At 37.7% G+C, this 25,478-nt stretch overlaps 1 protein-coding gene across 4 annotated transcripts in view; it reads left to right on the top strand.

Annotated features, from left to right (window-relative positions):
* Positions 1–25,478, top strand: part of CPEB3 (cytoplasmic polyadenylation element binding protein 3) — a 204,398-nt gene that overhangs the window by 70,409 nt on the left and 108,511 nt on the right. For 3 of the 4 annotated variants that reach the window (XM_070363675.1, XM_070363673.1, XM_070363674.1), the window contains exons 3-4: positions 16,339–16,498; positions 23,603–23,659. In XM_070363675.1, the coding sequence (XP_070219776.1) occupies positions 16,339–16,498; positions 23,603–23,659 (217 nt within the window). The remainder of the gene's footprint in view (positions 1–16,338; positions 16,499–23,602; positions 23,660–25,478) is intronic. The other variant, XM_070363676.1, reaches the window with a different exon arrangement.

Below are 25,478 nucleotides of genomic sequence, written 5' to 3' on the forward strand. Positions count from 1 at the left end.
CCAGTCCATCCTAAAGGAAATCAGTCCTGAATATTCATTGGAAGGACTGATGTTGAAGCTGAAACTCCAATACTTTGGCCACCTGATCAAAAGAACTAACTCATTGGAAAAGACCCTGATGCTGGGAAAGATTGAAGGTGAGAGGAGAAGGGGATGACAGAGGAGGAGATGGTTGGATGGCACCGCCGATTCTAAGCTCCAGGAGTTGGTGATGGAAGGGAAGCCTGGCGTGCTGCAGTCCATAGGGTCGCAAAGAGTTGGTCATGACTAAGCGACTGAACTGACTAACTGAGTTTAGTAATAGGGTGGTTTTAGGTCAGAAATTAGCATAGCTTGGGCAAGGATTGGTTACATTTGTAAACTAGTCTAGTTTCCGGAATAGTGATTTTAACTTTGGAATATGGGAATTCAAGCTGAGTTGCCATTAAATCTGTCTGTAGCTGCACTGCCCAAAGAAATGGACTGCAAGGCACATAGGATAATTGTCAGTTTTCTAGTGGCATATTTAAAAAGTAAAAAGAAACAAGTGACGTTAATTTTAGTAATGTATCCAAAATAGCATTTCAACACGTTACCAATATAAGAATTACTAACAATGTATTTTACATCCTTCTTTTCATACTATATTGCAAAATCTAGGATGTGCTTTTCCACCTACAACACATGTCAATTTGTTCTAGCAACATTTCAGTTACTCTATAGACTCATTCGGGTAGGGGCTCCCATATTGGACATTGCAAATATACAGTCTTAGAACAAATGGGTCTGAGTGAACTGATGATTAAAGCAGTTTTGTTTTAGTTTGTGCTTTATGTCGTATTTGGCACAGTATATCTGTACTACAAACCATAGTATAGTTTCCCCCCCCCCACAGGGCACCTGATTGTTTTTCTTTCTCTTTTTTATTTTTTAAATTATGAAAACATGATAACACATTTACAGGAGACTTGGAAAATACAGAACAAAACTGCATTTAATTCCACTACATATTAGAATTTTTTTAAGTAGATAAATTAAAATTTTATATAGTTTTATAACTTGTGATTTCTATTTTATTTCTTACTTTTATGCATAAATCTATGGTTTCCATTAGCATGCCATCATTAAAACAACATATAGAGAGATACAATATATAATTTACAAAGAAAATATAAGAGGTTTTTAATATGCTTGACAGACTGTCTACTAGGCTAAGTCTTTGTTTTCATCAGGTAGACTGTTTCGTCAGATTTTCTAAAGCTAGTATTTTGAGCAACAGATATTTCCCAGAAATGACTAAATGCATATATTGTACTGACACTGTTTCTGTTAATTTTATGTGGTGCTTTCTTTATAGTTGACAAAGACATTTTACATGCATTCTTGTTGTCACTAAAAATATTCATAGATATTATCTTTGAGCTTTTATGTTTACATTTTGAATGAAATAGTTTTCATATAGGATAGATGAGTTGTCAACAAAATTATTCAAATGAAAAGTAGTTTTGGAAGCACCGTATATCTTGAGGTTTTGTTCATCTCTACGATTTTTCCAAGTGACTAACAGATTGTTCAGTAGTTTAGATATTAGTCAAAGAGTGTGTGTGTGTGAGGGGAGGACTGTATGTGGGTATGTGTGTACATAATATTTTCCTTCCTTTCTTTTGATCTCCAGCAGTTTCCGTCTTCTGTTATTTCAAAATAATTACTGTAGGTTTTTCATGTGCCATATATATAGAGAGAGGGGGCTTCCCAGATGACACTAGCGGTAAAGAACCCACCTGCTAATGCAGGAGACATAAGAGACTCAGATTCAATCCCTGGGTCAGGGAAGATCCCCTGGAGGAGGACATGGCAAGCCACTCCAGTATTCTTACCTGGAGGATCCTAAGGACAGAGGAGCCTGGGGGGCTACAGTCCACAGGGTCGCAAAGAGTCGGACACTGCTGAAGTGACAGCACACGGGCATGCATGTAGAGAGAGATGTATGTATATGTATTCAGTTCCACTTGAATGCAATTTATCTGCCACTTGCCTCTTTCGTAATTCCATAGTTTGCAGCCTGTAAATCATGCCTTACTTTTACCTGAGTTCATCATTACTTCATGAAAAAGGAATTAAGGTTCATTCTGAAATGCCATACCATGCTATATGACACCTTTACTTCCCTAGGTGATGACAGAGACAAATAATATTCATTTGTTTATTTATTTCACATTTGCTTGGTGCTACATTCGGTTGCATAGTCTACTAAGTGTTTTGCTGATATCTTCATAGCATCCATGTAAGGTAGGTGTTATTGTTATTCTCATTTTTCATATGAGGAAACTGATTCACAGGGAGGTTAAGTAGCTTGCCATTTCTATTGAAATGTGAGTGCTTTTCGATGTGTTGTGATTTACAGATTTTTACTTTTGCCTATCTACAGAGCAGCAGAGTGTTACCATTCTGGCTGCCATTGGTCATCCCAATGAAAAGACTGATTTTCTTTCTTTTTGACCCTGCCACCCACTCCAGTATTCTTGCCTGGAGAATACCACGGACAAAGGAGCCTGGTGGGCTACAGTCCATGGGGTTGCAAAGAGTGGGACACGACTGAGCGACTCACTCACTCACACACACACACACAGGCTTGCGAGATCTTAGTTTCTTGACCAGGGATTGAACCTAGGCCATGGCGGTGAAAGTGCTGAGTCCTAACCACTGAACCCCCAGGGAATTCCCAAGACTGATTATCTTTGTATATGGTTGTATGAATAGTGAGTTTTTTCTGCTTTTTCCTTTTTGGTTCTTCTTGGCTTTTCTTTCTTTTTTCCTTTCTCAACTTGTGCCTTGAAATCCATCTTTTGAGTCTTTGCTTTTGGAATACTGTACATACCTCGTAGTCTCATTGAATGAGGATAATCAAAACAGCCAGTCCACTTGCTTGTTCTTTCTTCTGTCTCCAGAAGCTATATTATATTCTAGTGACATAGAGTTCATGGGAAGAATAATATCTGTATTTATACACAAACATGTATTTGTGGTTGTGTATTTATTTATGTCCACATGTAAATTTTTTTACATTGGTATCTCAGTTTTTAGGCTGTCAAATTCCCACCAGATTTTGGAAATAAAATTAATTTTCGTGAATTGAGTCAGTTTAAGACTCTCCTAATGTCTTCACCTTAAAACAAGGTCCTACTTTAATTACTTTTAAAAAGCAAGGTAAGTGAAAATTTTTCACTTAAAAGTAAACACTTCCCTCAAAGTAGTGTTTGAAACACAAGTTGAAGTAAAACATTAGGGTTTTTTCAGTCATCTAATAGATGTGGGAAAGATTTAAAATTATAGACAGAAAAAAACCACTTTAGAATTATTCGTATTTTTGCTTTCTTTTGTTCCTGTAGGATTCAGCTTAATGAATAAGAAACAATAATATAAAAAGGTACAACTCTTTTTCATACAAATACTGCTCCACACCAGGAATGATAGAAAAATAATGGCTAGATAATAACAGAAATGAAAATTATTAACTAGGAGTGATTACCCACCTAGACACAGAAGAGCACATAGTTTTAAAGCTTAGAATTGCCTGGGTTTGACTCCTATCTCAGATACTTTCTGTTTGATGTCTTTTTGCCTCAGTTTCTAATAAAACAAGATAATAGTATTTATCTCCATTGACTCTTTCTCTTATGAGAAAAAAATGAGGTGAAACATGTAAAGTGCTTAAAACAGTACTGGACACATAGCCAGTGTTGATCAGTTCTGCAAGTATTTAATTCCAGGAGTTTTTGTTAGCCCTGTTGCTGGTTTAATAAGACGACAATGTTCTGGGATATGTTGAAATGGTATTGGGCATGCTAAGTAAGTCTCAAAAGAACACCCTAATGAAGTTCAGATGAGCTGAGGTGTGGGAAGATGCTTTCAGGGATGTAAAGTACTCTGTAAATAAAAGGTAACAGGAGGAAATCAGATTACTTGTTGCTTTAGGATGCTAGTGAATAAATATTTGCAGATCTGACTTAACAGATAAAGCTAATACTCTCCTCCAGTTCCCCAAAGTTGAATACCAGGGAAAAGATTTAAGGCCACAAAAAAATAGTCTTTAAAATAAACTTGGACTCTTTTGTGGTAGAATATTATTCTGAAGTTGGGCACATTCACACACAAATTAACCTGATACTGTGCTGGACAAATGGTTTCCTAAGCTGTATCCTTAATGTTAATAGTATTTACAAATGAGTCTTATCTGTTTATAGCCTATAGCATATATTTCCTTTGAAGAATCTCTTTGAGTCCTTCCAGATTTCTTGAGGAAGTTGAACCCAGGTGTCTGTGCAGGTCTCTGTGCCTCTGGCCTTCTTTTTCTGGAAACATTTTTGATGTCTCTGTCGTTTGTGCTCCCATAATTCCAAGCACACAGCTGTGTCATTGTGCTTACCTCATTATATGGTAATTATCTGTAAGTGAGACAGCTGGCTTCTTATGGACAGGCTGTGCCTCACTTAACTTCTTAATCTTTAATGCTTGACATATTAAAGTTTTTAATACACGCATGTGGAATAAATGAAGAAAAACAGCCCTCAGCACACTTGACAAAATCTTGTTAGCACTAACATTTAAAGCTGTTCTTCTAAAAAATGTTCTGTGATGTAGGTATTTTGGAAATTCTGACTGAGCTTCCCTTAATCTAAATTATTGCATTTTACTGTATAATCTCTAAAGTACCTTAGAGGAGCATTACAAGAATGATATGGGCTTCATTTTGAACTAAAAAAATTTTTTTAACCTTCCAAATACCAAATATTTTAATAAATATAGATGCTTTGCATGTTGGATACTTTAACAAGTTCACGTTAAATGTGATAACATCTAAATGGAAGATTAGGCTGAGGATTTATAGATGTTCTTTTCTTCCTGGAATTCTTACATAACAAATACTTTTTTGTGTGTGGTTAGCCTTCTCCAAGGATACCTGATTTGTATTGAGAACCGAATTTAATATTTAGTTTCCTTATCTGTAAAATAGAGATTATAATATCTACCTCATAGGAAAATTGTAAAGATTAAATAACCCAAGTGAAGTACTGAGCACAGGGTCTGGCACATATTATCCATTATATGGTAGCTGTGACCTAGTAAATTCTACAAGACTTGTCATGAAAACCAGTATACCCATCCATTTCCCTCTCTCTAGAGGTAGATTGGAAGCTATTTTTGTAAATCAGAATTTTATGTCAGAGCCAGTGATCATAAAGGGGGAGTAAGCCTTTTCAAATTCACAAAGAATACATTTTAAAAATGGTTAAGACAGAGCTTTTACTATACTTATCCTTATATTTGTTGTTACTTAATCTGTTTTTATTATAGGTCTCATCTTGACTCGAATGAGATTGTACAGTAAACTGGAGAAGCAGGGTTTTGGGGGGTTTGTTTTCCCTCCTTCCATTAGAAGAGAGGGGTTTGGAAACAGAAAGCATACTGCGCTTCTCTTCCTCTGGTTCCAGTCCATCAACGTGGGGTGAATTTTCTTGGTACTCACCAGGTTCCCTGCTTAAAAATAAACACACAGCACGTTGGTGACATCTCCAGTGGTGGCCGGGGAGTGACAGCAAAAAGCTAGAGTCCATAGCCCTTAATCTACGTGGACGCTGGGCACGGCATCATCTATTGGTTTCTGAAGGGGAGAAGAACCCTAAACAGGTGCTAGCCCAAACTGACAGAGTTGTTGCTTTGTTGTTTTCATTGCCATAGGACTATTTGCATTAAAGCAGCTGTATTTTGCTGACCAGTTTTTAAATACAGGGATCAAAGGATAACAAGGGGCCAGAGCAGAAGCATTCACGTCGCGGCCCCTGTCAGATTCTGGTGAATCTGCGAATTCTGCTGTCACTTCACCTAACCGTTGGAGCCAAACAGTTGAACAGCAGCAGAGCATGTTTTGGTGTTTATGAATGTAGATATATTTTATGGCCTAGTGGTGCTTTTAGGTAGATGCTGGAGCATATCATTCTTAAAAGGTTGTACATGGGATAAGCTGGGTCACTGAAGGTCACTGTACTATCATTATAAGACTGCAATCTCTGGGATTAAAAAAGAAAAAACTGGTCAGAAACAATAGGAGACATGAAAAAGTGCTGTGGTTGAGGGTTTCCGGGGGAACATTAAAGACATCTTTATAAACGGAAATGAAGGGACTTCCCTGGCTGTCCAGTGGTTAAGACTCCACGCTTCCACTGCAGTGGGCATGGGTTTGATTTGATCTCTTGTCGGGGAACTAAGATCCCACATGCCACGAAGTACAGCCAAAAAATGAAGTAGAAAGGATACATACTGTGACAATGGATGGCATTAGTTATATGACTGGCAGTAGGGTTGCCTTTTGAATTTCACTACTGTGTGATTTCGATTTAATTACCTGGATCCTTCAGTGGCTCCTGAATGGAACATACTTTGCCTTCTTCAGTCATGGCTCAAGGAGTTGTTAGGACTTAGGCGCTGTGACCAAACTAGGTAATTTTCAGGCAGTATCATAATTCCTATTCAAATCTTAGGAAAGCTTTTTTCTTTTTTTAAATAATAGTTTTATTGAGATATAATTCATAAACCAAGAAATTCATTCACCCATTGAGTATATTTACTAAATTGTGTGTCAGTCATTACTATCTAATTTTAGAACATTTTCATCATGGCCAAAAGAAACCTGTATCCATGAGCAGTCACTCCCGACTTCCCTCCCCACTCTCCTAGCCCTAGGCTATAACCAGTCTACTTTTCTGTCTCTGGATAATTTGCCTGTTTTGGACGTCTTCTATAATTGGAATTATACAACATGTGATTCTTAGTGACTGGCTTCTTTCACTCATCATAGTATTTTTAAGGTTCGCCCATGTTAGAGAACATCAGTGTTTCATTTTTTTGTTGCTGAATAATATTCCACTTGGTGGGTATTTGCATAGTTTCCAGTTTTTGGAAATTGTAAGTAAAGTTGTTTTATAAAGTTTTGTGAGCATTTATGTACAGATTTTTGTATGGACATGTGTTTTTGTTCCCAAATTGTTTTTCCAAAGTGGCAGTAATATTTTGCATTCCCACCGGCAATTTATGAGAGTTGTTGCATGTCCTAGTCAGCATTTGGAATTGTCAGGATGTTTTGTTTGTTTGTTCGGGTTTTAGCCTCTCTAATAGGTATGTGGTTCTTTGTTAGTTTTAAATGAAAATCTTGCAGTATGAAGCCATCGGGAGGATGATTTAAATGTAAAGCAATCATTTACTGAATGCCTGTTATATGCCAGGCCCTCTACTGGGTGGTGAAAATATGGAGAAATAAGTTATCTCTCTGCTCCCATGGAAGTTATAGTTTATAGAGGATAACAGGCATTAGTGTAGATTATCTGGAGTTAAGACGTTGGGGTCGGGAACACCAGTAGAATCCAACAATACCTGGAAATGGTCAGTTTTGTGGATGGATTCTGACATTTATGGTCAGTAACAAGAAAACAATATAGAGAGTATATGTACCTTTGCATAATATTCTAAGATAGGTTTTGGTTGTGAAGGTCAAGTTCCCCTTATGTTGTCATGTCTAATAATCAGCTACTTGGGATAATATTCTGCCGCCTAACACTTTTGGGACAACATCAGCTAGTCACATATGCACAATAACCAGGAAAAGGGGAACTTTAATTTTCGGAGTTCCTTGGACCCTGCTCTTCTGACCTCTCTAGTTACCGCTTTCCCTTTCTGTGTCCTTTCTAGGTCTGACTTTCTGCCTTTTACCTAGCACACTGCTAAACTGTATACTCACTCCTTTTAAAAGTGCTTATGTACTTAGCTCTGAGCTGTTGACCACAGTCAGAAGTGGTAGCAATAGGCATTTGTGCTTTTTGTCCAGTTGACCCCGTCAGTATTTACCCAGCTAGATCTGGCCTCAAAGTGAATGTCATTTATGGTGAATAACATTCTAAGAGCCATTCTTCCCTGTGTCTGATAAACTGGGCCTCTTACCACATCTTATGGTAAACTAGTGAGGAGAGCCGTGCAGGAAGATTGGGTGGCAGGGAACAGGACAAGATGAGGTGAAACTCCTGGGTTGTCCCGCAAGTTGTCATGCTCATCTCATTTTTGTGCATCTCTCAAGCAGGTCAAACTATCCTTTTTGCTCTTATACAGTAAGGAAAAAATATGATCTGATGAAAAGTTTGAGTGGTTGGAATTAGTCATCCTTATGAAGAAAAGGATGAGAAAGCTTTGATTTCTTTATGTACGGCTGTGTTGCAGGTTCTTGAGAATTTCTTGCATGGAGAATTGAATTGACAATAATGTTAAAGATTATTAAAATTCATAGCAGGTGCTGGGATCAATTATTTTTTTTCTGAAGATAGGAAAGTGAGAGAGATCTCAACTTTGTAAGGACTTCAGGTTGGATAAAAGGTGCATCTGCTTGCTGTTGAGTGACTGAGGAAGAGTCTACAATCACATTTTCAAGAGGGCTACATATATGGTAATCTCATTTGAGATGGTTAAAATTGACTGAAGGACTTGATACCTACTGAAGATGAGATGAAAATCTACATTTGAAAAGTTATTTTTTTTTCTCTTCCCCATAGATTAGTGACATTGATTTTCCTTTATGTGAGAAAGGTTTTAATCTTTGGGCAAATGTTTATCAGGCAGCTTGGTACTATAGTAAAGTTCAGTTTGATATAGGGACCTCATGCTTTTGATACGTTCTGACATATAACAGCAGTATTGGTTTAGAACTATAAATTCCTAGACTTCTACTTTGTGATAAATAGAAATTTTATATTACTACTCACCTAATTGTTTCCTATCCCTGTCTAATATTTGTTATGAAATGTTCTGTTTGTTCTTTCTGGTACTCTTAAGCATATTCTATGCTTGAGATTACTACATGCTGATCTTTAGCATGTATTGCCTCTTGGATTTTTACTCAGGGCTGTCAGATTCCATAGATCCTTATGTTTCATTAGTAGTGGTGTCCTTCATAGAAACCAGGGGTCAGGAAACCATTGTGCCAAAGTAGCCAAGATCCGTCTAGTCAAAGCTGTGGTTTTTCCAGTATGTATGGATGTGAGAGTTGGACCATAAAGAAGGTTGAGAGCAAAAGAATTGATGCTTTTGAACTGTGGTGCTGGAGAAGACTCTTGAAAGTCTCTTGGACTGCAGGGAGATCAAACCAGTTCATCCTAAAGGAGATCAGTCCTGAATATTCATTGGAAGCACTGATGCTGAAGCTCCAATACTTTGGCCACCTGATGTGAAGAACTGACTCCTTGGAAAAGCCCCTGATGCTGGGAAAGATTGAAGGCAGGAGGAGAAGGGGACAACAGAGGATGAGATGGTTGGATGGCGTCACCGACTCAATGGACATGAGTTTGAGCAAGCCCTGGGAGTTGGTGATGAGCAGGGAAGCCTGGTGTGCTGTAGTCCATGGGGTCGCAAAGAGTTGGGCATGACTGAGCGACTGAACTGAACTGAGATAAAGTATGGAGGAAATGCATTTAAAGGACCAGAACAGAAATTTTGAGAAACTGGGGGATAGGGAAAAGAATCTCAAAATCAGAAATTATTTTACAGACTGTACACTGGGATGATCACTTGATTCTTTTAACATGCTCACTATGCATTTACCTTGTAGGAGGTATGTGTGTATAGTTGGGGAGGGGAGAGACAAGAACAGATTATTAAAAGGGACCTATCTCAGAAGCCACCTGATGTGAAGATCCGACTCATTAGAAAAGACCCTGATGCTGGGATAGATTGAAGGCAGGAGGAGAAGGGGATGACAGAAAATGAGATAGTTGGATGGCACCACCAACTCAATGGACATGAGTTTGAGCGAGCTCTGGGAGATGGTGAAGGACAGGGAAGCCTGGTGTGCTGGAGTCTATGGGATCGCAAAGAGTCAGACATGACTGAGTGACTAAAAACATCTCAGAAGCACAATATTGATCAAAGAAAGTAAATAGCAAGATAGCATGCATATTTTCACATTTAACAAAAAATAGAAAAATAATATATGTTTTCTATGTATATATGTGTGTGAATTTTAAAAAGTCTGAAAGAATATATGCCAGATGTATGTAGTGGTCTTAGAGAGTTTAAAAAAGGCAGGAGGATTGGCAGTTTTTGCTTTTTCTGTAATACATTGTGTGTGTGTGTGTGTTTGAGAAGAATATATTCATACTTTTAATTATGTAATTAAATATCCATTTAAGAACAGGTAAAGCATATTCATTACCCTTAAACAATGTTTACAGGATAGGACAGGGAATTGAGATAGTTTCAAATAATGTAAACTGCTCAGATAATAAAAGCAGTAGGGTAGAAATTCAGAAATGGCTAGTTTTGTGGGTTCTTGCTTATGAGTTGAATGCCCTTAACCTTGAAATATTTTATCCTATGTATGTTGGAGCCCTATGATAAATAGAAACACCTCCTTCAGGAATTCCTCCTCTTTCTTTGATATCGTTTCACAACCCTATTTATCCTTTGCTAGCCCTTTCAGACACCTGTCCTCCTTTTGATTTTTGATCTTGTCTCTGCCCCATTGCTCCCAGCCAAGCTCCCGTTGTTCACGGGACTCATGGCAATTGATCAGTGTAGAGCATTGGAGCATTACTGGTGTGAACTTGGAAGTCACATATCTGGGTTCACATCCTGATTTCTGACCAGCTTTGTGACTTTGAATAGTTATATAACCATGATTAATTTTATCATGTGGTTCCAGAGCTGCTCTTTTTTTTTTTTTCCAAATGCTCTCTTGCCCCTTGCAGCTTTGACTTTGTATCTCTAGGAGAGGAAGTGTCTGGGGATAAGCCAGAAAGGTTTGGAAAGGGTCCTGGATTTCTCCCCCAAGAAAAAGACAAGTAAATGAAATCGGGCTGGCAGAGGCTTACCTGAGGTTGTCCTGGAGGGTAGATCAAACTTCCTCTTGAATTTAACTAGTTGTCAGTAGAACCAGGGTCATTGACCAAGGGCAGGTGAAGGTTAGGTTGCCTGTGTGGGAGAGTGGGATCAAAGAGTCCTCTCTGTGATTGTGTCAGGATTCGGTGGAGGTGGGTGTTTGTGAAAAAGATTTAAGGTGGAGGGAGTAGGAGGAAGTCAGGGAAGCGGTACAGGGAGTCCTGGTTCTGCCTTGTAACCTTGAGCCAGCTGCTTCTGTCTCCAAGATTTAATTGCTTAATTTATAAAATGGGGTAAAAGCTACCTACCTCACAGAGTTGTGAGGGAATACATTTAGCATTTTTAGAGCAGTGTCAGGCACACATTAAGTACTTGGTAAGTGTATTAACATGAAGTCAAGCGAGGGGAAGAAGGAGAGCAGGCCTGATGAACTGCAGACTGAGGGTGGGCTGCCTCTGTGTACATCTAACTGATAACATCTGTCCTTCCTTATCTCTGGAGAAAAGAGTCAGTAATGGGAAACATTATTTATACATGTACTAATACATCCTGATATGTTTGCTTGTTAAAAACAAGCTTTAAAAGGTGTTTTCCCTATTTGTTACTCCCTATACCTGGAAAAAGAACTAATGGGAGAAAAAGACTTTATGTGATTATTTGCCATTTGTCACCTCTGTTAAATGATAAATTGTGGTCTGATTTTCTCTGTGCATAATTTCTGATGAATTTCAATTCAGATTTTTTAGTTTTTCTATCTTTTTTGTTCCTGGTTAATCAGTTAATTCAGCAACGTTTACTACTTATAAAACTAAGAAGAGCGAATCGTATGTAAATATAAATTGATGAGGCATAGATAGAATTAATTTTAGTGAGAAAGTAAGTCTCTCAGCACTTACTGACATTTGTTCAATTAAGAAGCCGATGCAAATTGCACTGCGCATTTCACTTGTTTCATCTGTTGAGCGCTAATATTCCAATATTAGTACAGATTTCAGTATTAGTACAACAAGGTACAGATGCCTTGTTGTACTTTTCCATCTAGTACTGAAAACAGCCATAAAAAGAGAATTCTTTTCACTGCCATTTTATAAATGTAGATGATCAAGGCTTAGACTTGTTCAGAATGACATGCCAGCAAGTGGCAGAGCCAGAATTTGAAAATCAGATGTCTGATTTCAAAGTCTGTTCTTTCAAAAACTAGGCCACCAACTGCTTCTCTCACCCACAATCAATTAGGAGACTACAAAGCTGACCCTTGTCAAAGTGACCCAGCTTGTTTATTTCTTGCCGCTCTCTCGTCTCTCCCCTCACTTTACTGTCCCATTGTAGTGATCAGATTCATGGGTATAAAGGCTTAACTTGAAGAATCATCCAGTCTGGTGGCTCTCAAATCTAGCCAGTCATAAGAATCACCAGGACATTAATTTCTTTTTTTTAAAAATTGTTTATTTTTGGTTGCTGTGTCTTCATTGCTGTGCATGGGCTTTCTCTAGCTGTGGCAAGTGGGGGCTGCTCTTTGTCGTGGTGCCTGGGCTTCTCGTTGCGGTGGCTTCTCTTGTGGAGCTCAGATTCTAGGCACACAGGCTTCAGTCGTTGTACACTGAACTCAGTAGTTATGGCTCACAGTCTCTAGAGTGCAAGGTCAGTAGTAGTGGCACGTGGGCTTAGTTGCTCTGCGGCATGTGGAATATTCGAGGACCAGGGATCAAACCCGTGTCCCCTGCATTGGCAGGCAGATTCTTATCCACTGTACCCACCAGCAAAGTTCCATTCATTTCTTTTTAAATTATAATTAAGTTGCTTTTAGCCAGAGCCCAGGAACCTGCATTTTAACCATTCTACATGTGAGTTTAACAATCTGACAGGTTGGGAACAATTTCAGGTACGTGACTCCTTCTCCAAATGTCTGCTGCGGTTTTCCCGACAGGCAGTCATCTAATATCCCATAGTCCCCTGACAGAAACTCACTGCCACCTTGCCAGGAAGGTCACTTCATTGGTAATTAGATGCAATGCTATGCTTCTGTAGAACTTTCGTTTACCATTCCATATAGCTTAGATCAACTTCTTTGGACCTATTTTTATACTTCGTAAGTATTGGTTTGGAGGTCAGATCCAGGTTTGAATCTTCTCTGAACCTTACCTTCCTTGTGTAAAATGAATATGTTATCTACCTTGAAGGATCATATGAAGAATTAAATGAAAAAAAAAAAAAATACACTGTCCTAGCTGGAAAGATTCTAAAATGCCTTCAAACAGCAATTTTTTTTTAATAGTTCCTTTACCTCATCAGCCTTTTTGGAAGTAGTGCCACATCTGCAGGGTTCTAGTTAGAAGTGTGGATACATATAATAGAAGGCTCTTAGACACAATCTGGGATTGTCAGTGCCAGAAATAGTCTGTCCTTTTGACTCCTCCTCCGCATACTTTTTTACTTCTTGCTTTGGACAAAGAATATGATGGTTATTATTTTGGGTACAGATAAACTTGCATTTCTGAAAATTAAGCTTTACTCCATAAATAATTGGAGTTTCCACTGATAACTTGAACCCAAAGCAAAACAAATAATCAGCAGCAAGATTATAAAGGCAAAAGAAGGGACCGTCTTAAATTATATATGGACCAAAATGGAGAACCAAAGAAAGTATTTCATGTCTCTTTCTTATCCATTAGTGCACAACTAACTGCTGAGTGTTAAAAAGGAAAAAAACGGAGTGTAGGCAGAAAAGGGTGGGAGGGCAGCAGTAAAGCAAGAAATGTTGGACTTCCCTGGTGGCTCAGTGGTAAAGAATCAGCTTGTCAATGCAGAAGACACAGGTTTGATCCCTGATTTGGGAAGATCTCCACTAAGATCTACCTCTTGGTGGAGAAACCAAGACCGTACACCACAACTGCTGAGCCTGTACTCTGGAGCTGCAACTGCTGAGCTCACATGCCACAGCTATTGGAGCCCGAGTGCTCTAGAGTCCGTCCTTCTCAAGAGAAGCCACTACAATAAGCCCGTGCACTGCAGCTAGAGAGTAGCCCCCACTCTCTGCAACTAGAGAAGAGCCCATGCAGCAGCAAAGACCTGCTGCTACTGCTGCTGCTGCCAAGTCGCTTCAGTCGTGTCCAACTCTGTGCGACTCCATAGATAGCAGCCCACCAGGCTCTGCTGTCCCTGGGATTATTCTCCAGGCAAGAACACTGGAGTGGGTTGCCATTTCCTTCTCCATTGTGTGAAAGTGAAAAGTGAAAGTGAAGTCGCTCAGTCGCGTCTGACTCATAGCGACCCCATGGACTGCAGCCTACCAGGCTCCTCCATCCATGGGGTTTTCTAGGCAAGAGTACTGGAGTGGGGTGCCGTTGCCTTCTCCGAGCAAAGACCTAGCACAGCCAAAAATGAATAAGTAAATAAAATTGTTAAAAAGCAAAGAAATGATGCATGCTAGCTCTTTGACAAATACAAAGTGAGTAAAAAGAATACTTAACTTATTTCACCGTAATCTTCCCAGGTAAGATCCCATTTTGCCAATGAGAATACTAAAGACATCAAGAATAAATGAAGACAAGCCTAATTGCTGGTTAAATGACAGGTCTGGATTTAAGACACGATTTTATAGAATGTGATTTGAAAAAGAACTATACACACACAAATATATGTCTGTTGTTGTTGTTTTTTTTTTTTTTCCCTTGACTGCACCGCATGGCATGGGGGATCGTAGTTTCCTGGCCAGGGATCGAACCCATTTCTCCTGCATTGTAAACACAGAGTCTTAACCACTGAACTGCTAGGGAAGCCCCTGTATGTTCTTTAAGAAATAGATGTGACCTAGTTTTCACTGTACTTTTTACGTTCCTTCGTTAAAACACCTGTCATACTCTTAATTTAACTGGTTATGTCTCCCTCTACTAATTACTTGCAAACGGACTAGGTTATAACATTAATCTCTGAATCACCAGGGCCTGGCCCTCAGCTTGGGCATTAAAGGTTTGTAAGAATGGAATTTCTCTCTGTAGCGTCTGAAAATATCTATGCCCTCTACCTCATATGTGAATTTAAAAAGACATCTGTGCCCTTCTTAATGTGTGAGTTAAAAACAAGTATTGGATTGGAAGGGGTATTATAAATAATCTAGTTCAATCCTCTCAATAAAGGAATTCTCAATAAAGGAAGAAATTTCAGGCACAGACTGGAGCAGTAGATAATGATGTCCAAAAGCCCCTCGTTGATTGTAGTTGTTCTGGCAATTTTGCTTCTGGTTCTCAGTTTAGGGCTCTTCTTGGGTCCTGCGGCCAAACTTATTGCATTCATTCATTCAGTAACCCTCTGGGTTCCCACTTTATGCTCAGTGCTGAGGAAATGCCACCTTCCTTTCCGCCTCCATGGATAGGTATATGGCTATACTTTCCAGAAACCAGAAAGAAACAGCTTCCCAAGATTTTAAGACTTAAGCTGGAAAATGATGACTGTAGCTGAGGTTTTTACCTAGTGTATCCCTTTTTGCTCATCTAGGCAGTCATTTTGTTATTCTGTTGCTCAAAGGGGAGGATAAGTGATCATTTGCAAAGCTGGATAAACTCTTCAGGACCCTGAAAATAATCTCTCATTGCTGTAGTTTGATTTGGTGTGGTTGTTGAGGTTTATGGCTGTATTGCTTTTCTTTTAACAAAAGCAAACTAAATCTGTTCTATAGTATTAAGTTAGGCCATGAACCACACTTCCTTTTAGGCTCATACTACTAAAAATAATTTGTAGGTGATGGTCTCCCATGGGCTTAAATGAAACACAGTAGAACAGTTTTTTTCTTCACTTAGTTTGTGTTGGTTCTCTGTTTTCAAAATGTTGTTGAATCTAACATCATGAAGACACACAACCTTGGGTTAAAGGGTTTTTCATGTAGTGTTTTTCAAAAGGTAGTTTTAGTACTTTGGACACATTTTAATTTGTATAAAGTATATCTAATGTATGGAACTTAGTAATAATTATTAAAGATGCCCAATATGATTAATTACATTGAAACTATAGCCTCCTTTTGATTTTTTAGGGAAATGTTTCCATTTGTAGACTGAGCTCTTAGTGTCTTTCTTTAGGGAAAAAAGTCTCTATTCGTTTGAAGAGAACATTCATTTGATAGTAAAGGCAAAGGGTGAAGGGTTGAAGGCAAAGTCGACTCACTCAACTCTTTTTTGAATTTACTTTTTTTAGTTCATTTGAGAGAAAATCTGTCTGAAGTACTGGAGCATATACATTAAAGAATTATTAGGGAAAAGGGTACAATTTAATTAATTATGAAAACATATTAAACTTCATGTTGTCAAGTCATTATTCTTAATGAAAAGAATGACCGTGTTATTAAAACTACCTTGAGTCTTCATTCAAGTCGTTAATCCATGGCAAGAAGCAAATGATATGGTTATTAATTTTATGAAGTAATTTTATGTATTATTTTGTTTTTATTTTTAGGACCGGAGTAGGCCCTATGACACTTTTAACTTGCACTCGTTGGAGAACTCCTTAATGGATATGATCAGGACAGATCATGAGCCTCTGAAAGGTAAACACTACCCTCCCAGTGGCCCACCAATGAGTTTCGCTGATATAATGTGGAGGAATCATTTTGCAGGTTAGGAATATTCATATGTCCATTCCTTGCTTGGTGTTTTAAACAAAAATCAGCTTTTTATTAATTGTGTTTTGTTTTTCTTTTTTGTTTTTGTTTGTTTGCTTCTGTAAAGCATTGTGGAATGTATTTAAAGTTGATTTTTTTTTTTTTTAAACCTGGGTTCAGCTACCTATCATAATCACGGTTGACTGCTTTAATCATAATGTCTGGCAGAAGCATGTGCTGGGTAGCTGAGGTTGTGGTTTATAGCATGAGACCAGAAGCCAAGTTTTCCGGGCTTTGTGTATTTGAAATCCTTGGCCGAATCTGGATTAATTCATTTAAATCCAAGTCTACTACAAGGAAGTATGAGATTTAATCTCCAAAGGCTCTGTCAGAAAACTTTATAGAAAAGGGTTTTATTAAAATACAGTCACTTTCCTAGGGTAGGAAGTATCAGTACACAGACTTTAAGAGCAGGTAGTGACACTTTGCATTCTCTAAGGCTAAACACAGGGAAAATGTTTTGAGTTAAATGTAAGGCATAAAGTCCCAAGGTCAGCAATATTAGGATTTCCTATTTTTAGAGCCCATGTAAATTCAGGAGAGGGGGTGATACTACGTTCATGATTATAGATAGTTCTTGTTATGGATTATAGGAATTCTTGGGGGCATTATGATATTTTAAAATAGTAAAATAGAATTTTTCTGTGGAAATAGCCATTGTATTTGGGTTGAGAGCCTAACTATCTGAAAACTGGAAGAGTTAGGCACAGGGACACTCATCTTGTGTGAACCCTTATGTCCTCTAGAGTTGTGAGGGATCTGATCCCCTCTGGTTCTCTGCAGGCTCTTATATAGGATATGACTGACTGGGAACGTGATAGTCATTTCCTCACGCCACACCAAAAATCTGTTTCATCATTTTCTTGTCACACTCATGATTTTATGCTGCTTTCCTCAATTTCTAGTGAAAAGAAAGTAGTTAACAGGCTGTGAAGAAAATAAAAGATTTTGACAAAAGCTATATTTTAAGGCCTTCAGAAGTAGGAAAAAAACTGCCTCTCATTTTGTCATTGTTATATTTAGTCACTATTACCACATCTTTCTTCAGTAAAGATTAGGTACATGGTAATTTCACTTAGAAGTGAGAATGGTGTTAAAAACACACACACACACAGACACACAATATTCACAGATTGTTTTGTGTTTTTAGTATCTTCTAAGGCTACATTTGTCGTCCTTCTCTACCAGAACAGCTGTAAGCCCATCCTGTTATTCTAAAGAAGTCAGCCCTTGTTCTTTATGCGTGTCTGTCTTATCTTGGTCTGTATTCTTCTAGCAATAAAAGATTATGAAAGGATGTTAGATTATGGTTTATAAAATAATTTTCTAGAGTTTTGTGAATATTGATTAAGCAGGAGCTGTCGTGCTTTGTTGAGAGTAGCACTGCTAAAGTGCATGGAGGGTACCTTACTGTGGGACAGGGTAAATAACTTATTCCACTTGTGGTGGCCGCCCCCCTTTTTTACATTTTTAATTGGAGAGTAATTGCTTTACAATGTTGTGTTGGTTTCTGCCATACATCATTGTGAATCAGTCATAACTATACATACATACAAAGATATATATATACATATATATATCCCCTCTCTCTCAAACCTCCCTCCCCCAGCCCCAACGCTGGGGCCCTTTTTTCTTATCTGTCCAGCTACCTCTGCATAAATTTCTCCAGTACACTTACAAATGTGAGGTTTCATCTGTAAAAGGCTTTTGAATTGTACTTTAAGATACAGTATGACCTAAGAAGTTGAAAGGCATTTAATATGTGCATTTTTACAGTCTCAATATGGTTACAGCTTCACAATTCATACCACTCACAGTGATTTCCTGTGAATGATCTGCTTCCCATGGTCAGTTACGTCTCCATGTTATTGTCCCCTAGTTAGGGTGTTTGAACTGCCTGCTTCCTTTTTCCAACTGGGAGACTTTTCCATTTGGTTATAGCACCATATGTTTGATCCTTATTACTTCTAAAAACATAATTATGATGCCAGCATTTTAAGGGAAAGATTTTCAGTAATTTTTTACTTTAAAAGTGGAGCACAGTATAATAACTAAAAGATAATTTAAAAATAAAAGAAATATTGTGATGGTGTATCTTTTTTCCCCTTGCATAATAAACACTCTATTTATCTGGTCTTTATAATTTATTAATAGACCTTAACTTTGGACTCTTAGGTTGTTTTTAGCTTTTTCTCCATTATAGGTAGGCAATGCTGCCATGGATGAATTCTTGCATGTAGTTTTTTCTTTAAGGTAAATTCATAGAGAGGGTCTCTGGGTCAAAAAATGGCAATATCTAGATGAATCAAGCTTTAAGAGAAAGGTGATAGGCTAGGGTACCTATCATGTGACTTCTGTATGAGTCTGTCCAAAAACACTGCTCCTTATCTATCCTTTTCTTCCTCCTGCCATTAATATCCTCTTTTACTTGAAGACTATTTTGAGGGTCTCTAAATTCAAGTTAGAGAGTCATTGGTTTTTTGTGCGCTTATTTGTTTTGGTGTTTTGCTCTGGATTTCAGTTTTCTTTAGAAAAAAATACATTCTCGCTCATTGTAAGACATTCAAATGGTATGTAAAAAGACAAAAGAAAAGTGAAAAAACACCTGAACCTTACTACCTAGAGATAACAGAGATTATTATTAACATTTTCCCAAACATTTTATATTCTCTCTATAGGGTATGAGGTATTTCAACTCAGCCTTTCTGATTTTACAGCCATTCAAACCCGGGTAATAAAGTAAACCTTTTTATCCCTACAGAATTTACTCCTTCTAGCTAGGCTGCAGCTAAATGTTAAAGGCTTTCAAATGCAAGCTGTCAAAATTGTGTCTTTGCCATAGATGCAAGTAGTGATTACTGAAGGATAAGCATTCTGTCATTATAAAAAACTACCTAAAGGAGAAAGAAAAACAATCCTCCTAAGTTTTATTGGCTTTCCAAAATTTTTTATCTGAATAGTGTAAAAAAAATATAATTAAGTAGGATATCACATTCCTACAAAATGGAAGTACTTCATGATGTACATAAAGTAAACATGATGAAAATAAGTGCACAGTGATATTTCATTGTATAAATGTTTTCAATAAGAAATCCTTTTATTCAACTTTTCTCTTGAATCGAGGGGGAAAAGGATGAGTGAGGCCTTAGTAGGAAGAGTAGTCCTCTGTCCTCTTTTCTAGTGGACATAGGGAATGCTAACTCTTCTCCTGACTATGAGAATTAGAGGGATTTCTGGCATCAGAGAGTTATGATTAGAGGTAAGGGAAAGGTTCATCCCTGTACCCTCTTGAGTTGCTACCAATGAAGAGGCTTTACCTAGCTACTGGGGAAACCCCTCTGAAAACTCAGGGACATTAGGTTTGATTATTCATACCCTCTCTTGGGATTTTTATTCAAAGAGGACTAAGTGACGTGAGAGAAGAATAATAGGGAAAAACCAACAACCGTGCGCTGGGCAGGGCAGGTGACATTATGAAGTCCCCTCAGCCTGGCTGTTATAGCACAAGCGGGCACCATGGCAAGAAAACAGGATGGAATCACCTTCCTCTCATCCCACTTAGTCTGCATGTTGTGGCAGAGGAGTAAGCTTGGCTGGCTATTTGGGGGTAGTGCCTGATGAAACATTTAGCATTACACAGCCTTACAGAACATTGACTCCATTTCTGAAATGTTGAGGTCACCTTGTTTTAGAAAAAGTGCACCTTCGTTACGTTTAGTTGATTCAGAAAAGTATACGGTCTCTTTACTTACTTGAATTACTGCTCCAGTTCTGTTTTTGTACTACCTCCCTTTGGTCCATATCAGTCCGTCTTGTATAAAAGTTAGCTGATTGCAGAAACTGTTAGGGCACAGGCTCTAAGTTAGCAAGAAGTGATAGTTTCTGTTCTGTACAAAAGGGAAGACAATACATAGAAGTTGAGTGATTTTTTTTTTTAAGTAGGTAACTCCCATTAATTTGTCCAGTGATCCTTTTAGTATAGCACTATAATCACCTGAGAGTAAGAAAAAGATTAAGGGTACTTAATCCTGGGTATACCTCTGCAAATTTCTGGCTTTAATTGTTCTAGGGTACAGCCTGAAATGAGAAAATGTAGGCACAAAGGAATTGATAACGTACCAAAAATTATTCACTACTGGTATGCAAAGAAACTAGGATTTGACCTCAGGTTGAACCTCATTTCTTTTGCTTTGTGGTTCTTTGAAACATATTTTTAAGTGTTATAGTACCATACTTTTATAATTTTCTCTTAAAAGGGATTTGAAGCACCATTTTATTGTGTTCTTACCTAATGCATTATTTTATCTTATAGATACTTTTTCTGAGACACTGTCTCTTCAACTTTATTGGGAAAATTGGTAGGAAATAGAATCCAATAGAATGTGCATTGTCTTATAATGTTTTCTAGAACAGAGCACTCACATTCTGTTACATAAAGGTCTCGAAAGGACTTGACTTTTTAGAACATATGGGAATGATTAGAGAAAGATACAGCAGTTGTTCCCTATCTCATAATGGTATTGCAGAAGTGAAGAGGTGACTTTCATAATCAATTACGAAATAACAAAAATTCCAGATTTTACTTTGGACTTATAGAAGTATAGGTTTAGTTTGACTCTGAAACTTTAAATAACAGTAGAGACAGTTTTTTATAACTAGCATCTTAAATATGAATATGAATTGAGCTTACGAGACTGTGATGTTTACAGTCTGAATAACTGTATTCTCCAACCCTATTCTCTAACCTTGCTCCCTTCCTCTCCCACCCCCATTTATCAGGCCTTATGCAGTGGGGAAAGTGGGACACAGTCTCAGATTTCCACAGCATCATTTAACTCAGTAAAACCAAGTATGCCTTCCAGTTTTCGAAACCTTATATTTTACACTATACTTAAAAGATAGCTAGCTGACAAGAACAATTTAAAAATAGCAAACCATGGACAGGTGACAAAATGTCACGCTGGCAGCACCAGACTGCATTAACAGAAATCACCAGATGTCACACACTTGATTCTATTTTCACAGCTGATTAAACAGCAGTATTTGTTGGACAAAGGGAAGAAAAAAGAAATGGCCTCATCTGAGTTTGGAGTCAGTTTTTCTTTTGCTTTTGATATTTTCTCTCTCCTTCAAAATCCCAAATAACCATAAAACTTAAGGCATGCAATATATTAAATTTAAAGAATATTATAAAATAAACCTCATTTTAGATAAACCTTTACATGTATATACTCCTAAACTGTCAGACTATAAATCAAAATGCTAACAGAGCTTGTCTTTAGTTGATGATCTTGTTTTTTTTCACTTTTCTGTATTGTGTGTTTTCTCCAATGAAAATGTATTTTATAATCTGGACATTAATTTTTGAAGAGGTAGAGAAAGTAGCTTAAAGAAGCCATAAACAGTTCACTAGAAAGGATTTGCATATTGTTGGGAAAAAATTATAGATTACATTTAAGTAATTGATTATGATGGATTTGACACTGAACTGGAGTTTCTCATAAAATCTTTAGTGGATGATCTTGATCTAGAGATCATTAAAGTGACCTCGAATTGGCCAACAGTAGTAGGAAGGATACCAGGAAGGGCAAAAATTTTCTTCTTTTCAGCAAGTAGTGATACTTTTATTTACAAAACATTGCCTAAGGCTCTTGTTTTGCTACATCTTTAGAAAGATTGAATTGGAAGTAATCAGTGTAGAGGATGATAATTAGACTCAAACTACAGATTTTCCTTTCAGCTTCATCTTTCCAGGCTGAAAAGTTTTAAGACCTGATGGAAAGAGTATAAAAAGGATCCAACTTCTGGAGGACTACAGAGAGGGATGCCCCTTAATGTTAGGGAACATAAGGAGTTCCAGAAACATAAAAACTATTGTTTGATGTAGTAGTAATAAACTACCAATTCTTTACCATAAATGATTGTAGCACAAGAAATAGAAGTTGAATGAGCTAAATCTGGGCTTGCTTGGTTTTCTTCATAGCCCTTTATAGTTATGAAAACATTTAGGGAACATCCCTACTTTATGGGGAACATACCATTATCTGAATATTCCTAGGTCAGAGATTGAGAGACTGTCTCAAATGCACCCTTTTCTTAAATTCTGATTGGCAGTGTTTGGATTTTTTTAGGGCAGATTTTTCAGTGACTGGTTGTTTGTTAAGTTTGAATACCTCAGAATATGATAAGTAAATCATATCCACCTCCTTTTCCCCAAATAATTAATACATCTTCCACTCTTAAACCCCTGAGGCTATTAGTTAAAACATTTGATTCAGCCTTGGCATCTTATAGACCAGAGAGTAAATATTTTAGGCCTATGGGCCATATGGTTTCTGTTGCACATTAGTCTTTGTTTTTTAAATTTTGTGTTTGTTTTTACAACTCTTTATAAAAATGATTCTTCGCTTGACAGCATACAGCATACAAAAACAAGCATCTGGTCCCCGGTTACTGTAAGGACAAAGGTCTGGACATAAGTATTATGTCCAAGGTCATCTAACTAGTTAGTGATAGGGGCAGCACAGGAACCCTAAATTTTTTGGCCAGTAATTGTTCCCCACTATATGTTACGTAAATTTACATCTTTCTTCTGCTCGCCATTCTGATCATTATGTTGCATTTTGAGCTGCTTTGAAATGTTTGTCTTTGAATTCTCTCTAAGCTTCAAGGTCATATACTTCTTTGAATTCATTATTTTGCTGCTTGAATTTGAAGGGCAGTGTAAATTGTTTAAATAAAATGTGTAATCCAGGGAGTTGGCATGTTTAAATTGGAATGCGGGAGATGCGTTAAAATTTCCTATTATAATGGAAGCTTCTTTTTTGTTTTGGTTTATTTTATTTGTTGCTATTGAGACTTTGGCTTTGTTTTAAGATTTTTCATGTGTATGTTTTATGACTTGATTTAAAACTGCTGTAACTGCTGTGGCCTTTGATAGCATTGTTTATAGTTTAATCTGTTTTAGTTTTTTGTAATGTTCATATTGTGCAATATATTTGTGATTATATTTAAACATTCTTTTCTTTGTGCTTAAAACAGAATTGTTTTATTTTTTAGGACGCATGGGAATAAATTTCCATCATCCAGGAACAGATAATATTATGGCACTTAACAGTAAGTCTCCATATGAAATATTCTGTAAAATTAGCAATCGACAGCATGTAATTTCCACTTTCTCAGTTGTTCATTACATTTCAGCCTGCCACTGACTGCAGTGAAGACCATTGTTTTATACCAGTGGCTTTCAGAGTATGTTCTCAAAGTGTGATCAGTGGACCATCAACATCAGCATCATTTCGGAACTTAGTAAATATGCAAAATCTCAGTCCCCGCTGCAGATCTTCAAAATCAGAAACTTTAAGGATGAGGCCCAGAAATCTGTGTATTACTAAGTTCTGTAGGTGATTCTGATGCAGGCTAAAGTTTGAGAACTGCTACTGTATACAAGGGACTGAAAAATCACAGTCCTGGGAGCCACATCTGGCCCCCTGCCTGTTTTTGTAAATGATTTCATTGAAACAGCCACACCCATTCATTTATGGATTGTCTATGGCTACTAGTGTTCTACAATGGCAGAACCAAAACTACACTAAACTATTGTCTGGCCCTTTACGGAGAACTTTGCTGACCTCTGCTGTGTACTGTTGCAGTGGGGGAAGGAAGGAGGGCAGGACGAAGGTGGGAGATGAAAGGAGAGAGGGACTGGGCTAGACAGTATGAATAAATAGATCAACTTATTGTAACTCAGAATTTTCTCATTGTGGTAGATAGCCAACTGGAATTCAAACTGGCCACCTGGAGTCCCCCATTAGTGGACTTTGCATAGGAATGGTCAGTAGCTTTGCTGCTTAGTGATAGTTTTGTCAGTATAGTTGTTGGATTGAGCTCTGGAACCTCAGAGCCTCATTAGCCAGAAAGTCGTTGTATTAAATAATACCGCAAGAAATACCTGGCTGGCATCAACTCTCCTTCCTAGTGCCTATGGACCTAATAGCTTTGCAGAAGAACAGTCCCTAAATGGAAATTGTCCCTTGTCCAAAGGACAATACAAGCCATTGAATCCCTCAGGATATAAGTTTTCTTTTCCATCAAATGAGTGATATCAGGTTGTCTCCTCTCATCCTCCCTGACATACAAGCTGACTCTCAACACACAAGGAGGACATACTGGATCAATCTACTGTTGTCTACAACATTACCTCTTCTCTTCTTGCTTGAGTAAGGATGGTGAAATGCCATTGGTGTTCCTTAGAGCATATTTAGGTTATCTCTAAAATATATATTCCATATTTCTCTTGGTTCTGACATGTAGCCTGCCTTCCAAGGAGCACTGCTGAGAACCACTGGCATTATTTGATAAGGCGGTCCTAATTCGTTCCATGCATTTGTTCTAAATAGCTACTATCTCCTCTTTTCAGGGGTCTTGAAAACAATGAAAATTCCAGGCTATCCCCCTCTATTTTTTAATTTCTAGAAGAAAGGTCACTTTACAGTTAGATTCTGCTACCTCTAACTTTTTTCCTAAAAGTAGGTATTTTAGGGTGAGGATTAATAAACATGCTTAGCTTGCTGAACTACAGCAATTTTGTGAACCTTTGTGAGAGCGCTTCAGTTAGAGGATGGGATTTAGAATTGAATGTAAAGGGAAAGAACAGTATGATAGTGTATCTGCTTGAGGGAATACGTGTGTATTTTAGAAAAGACCTAATTTGCCACGGTATAAGTCTTCTTCTGCAAGAGGGAGAGGATATAATTTATGATTTTCTGTGTAAAAAATGAAGCTAAAGGACACTTTTCTTTTTAAAAGGTTTTGATCCTCTTTGATTTGATTCTCTTTAATCTCTGCTTTTAAACAAGAGATTTCATTTCTGTTCTCTCCACTTTGTGCATGTTGTCTAAACCCCCCGTTTAGCCTTGAAATTTCCTCATCTCTA

Source organism: Bos mutus, chromosome 26, assembly GCF_027580195.1.
Source record: "Bos mutus isolate GX-2022 chromosome 26, NWIPB_WYAK_1.1, whole genome shotgun sequence".
In the NCBI taxonomy this organism is placed as follows: Eukaryota; Metazoa; Chordata; class Mammalia; order Artiodactyla; family Bovidae; genus Bos; species Bos mutus.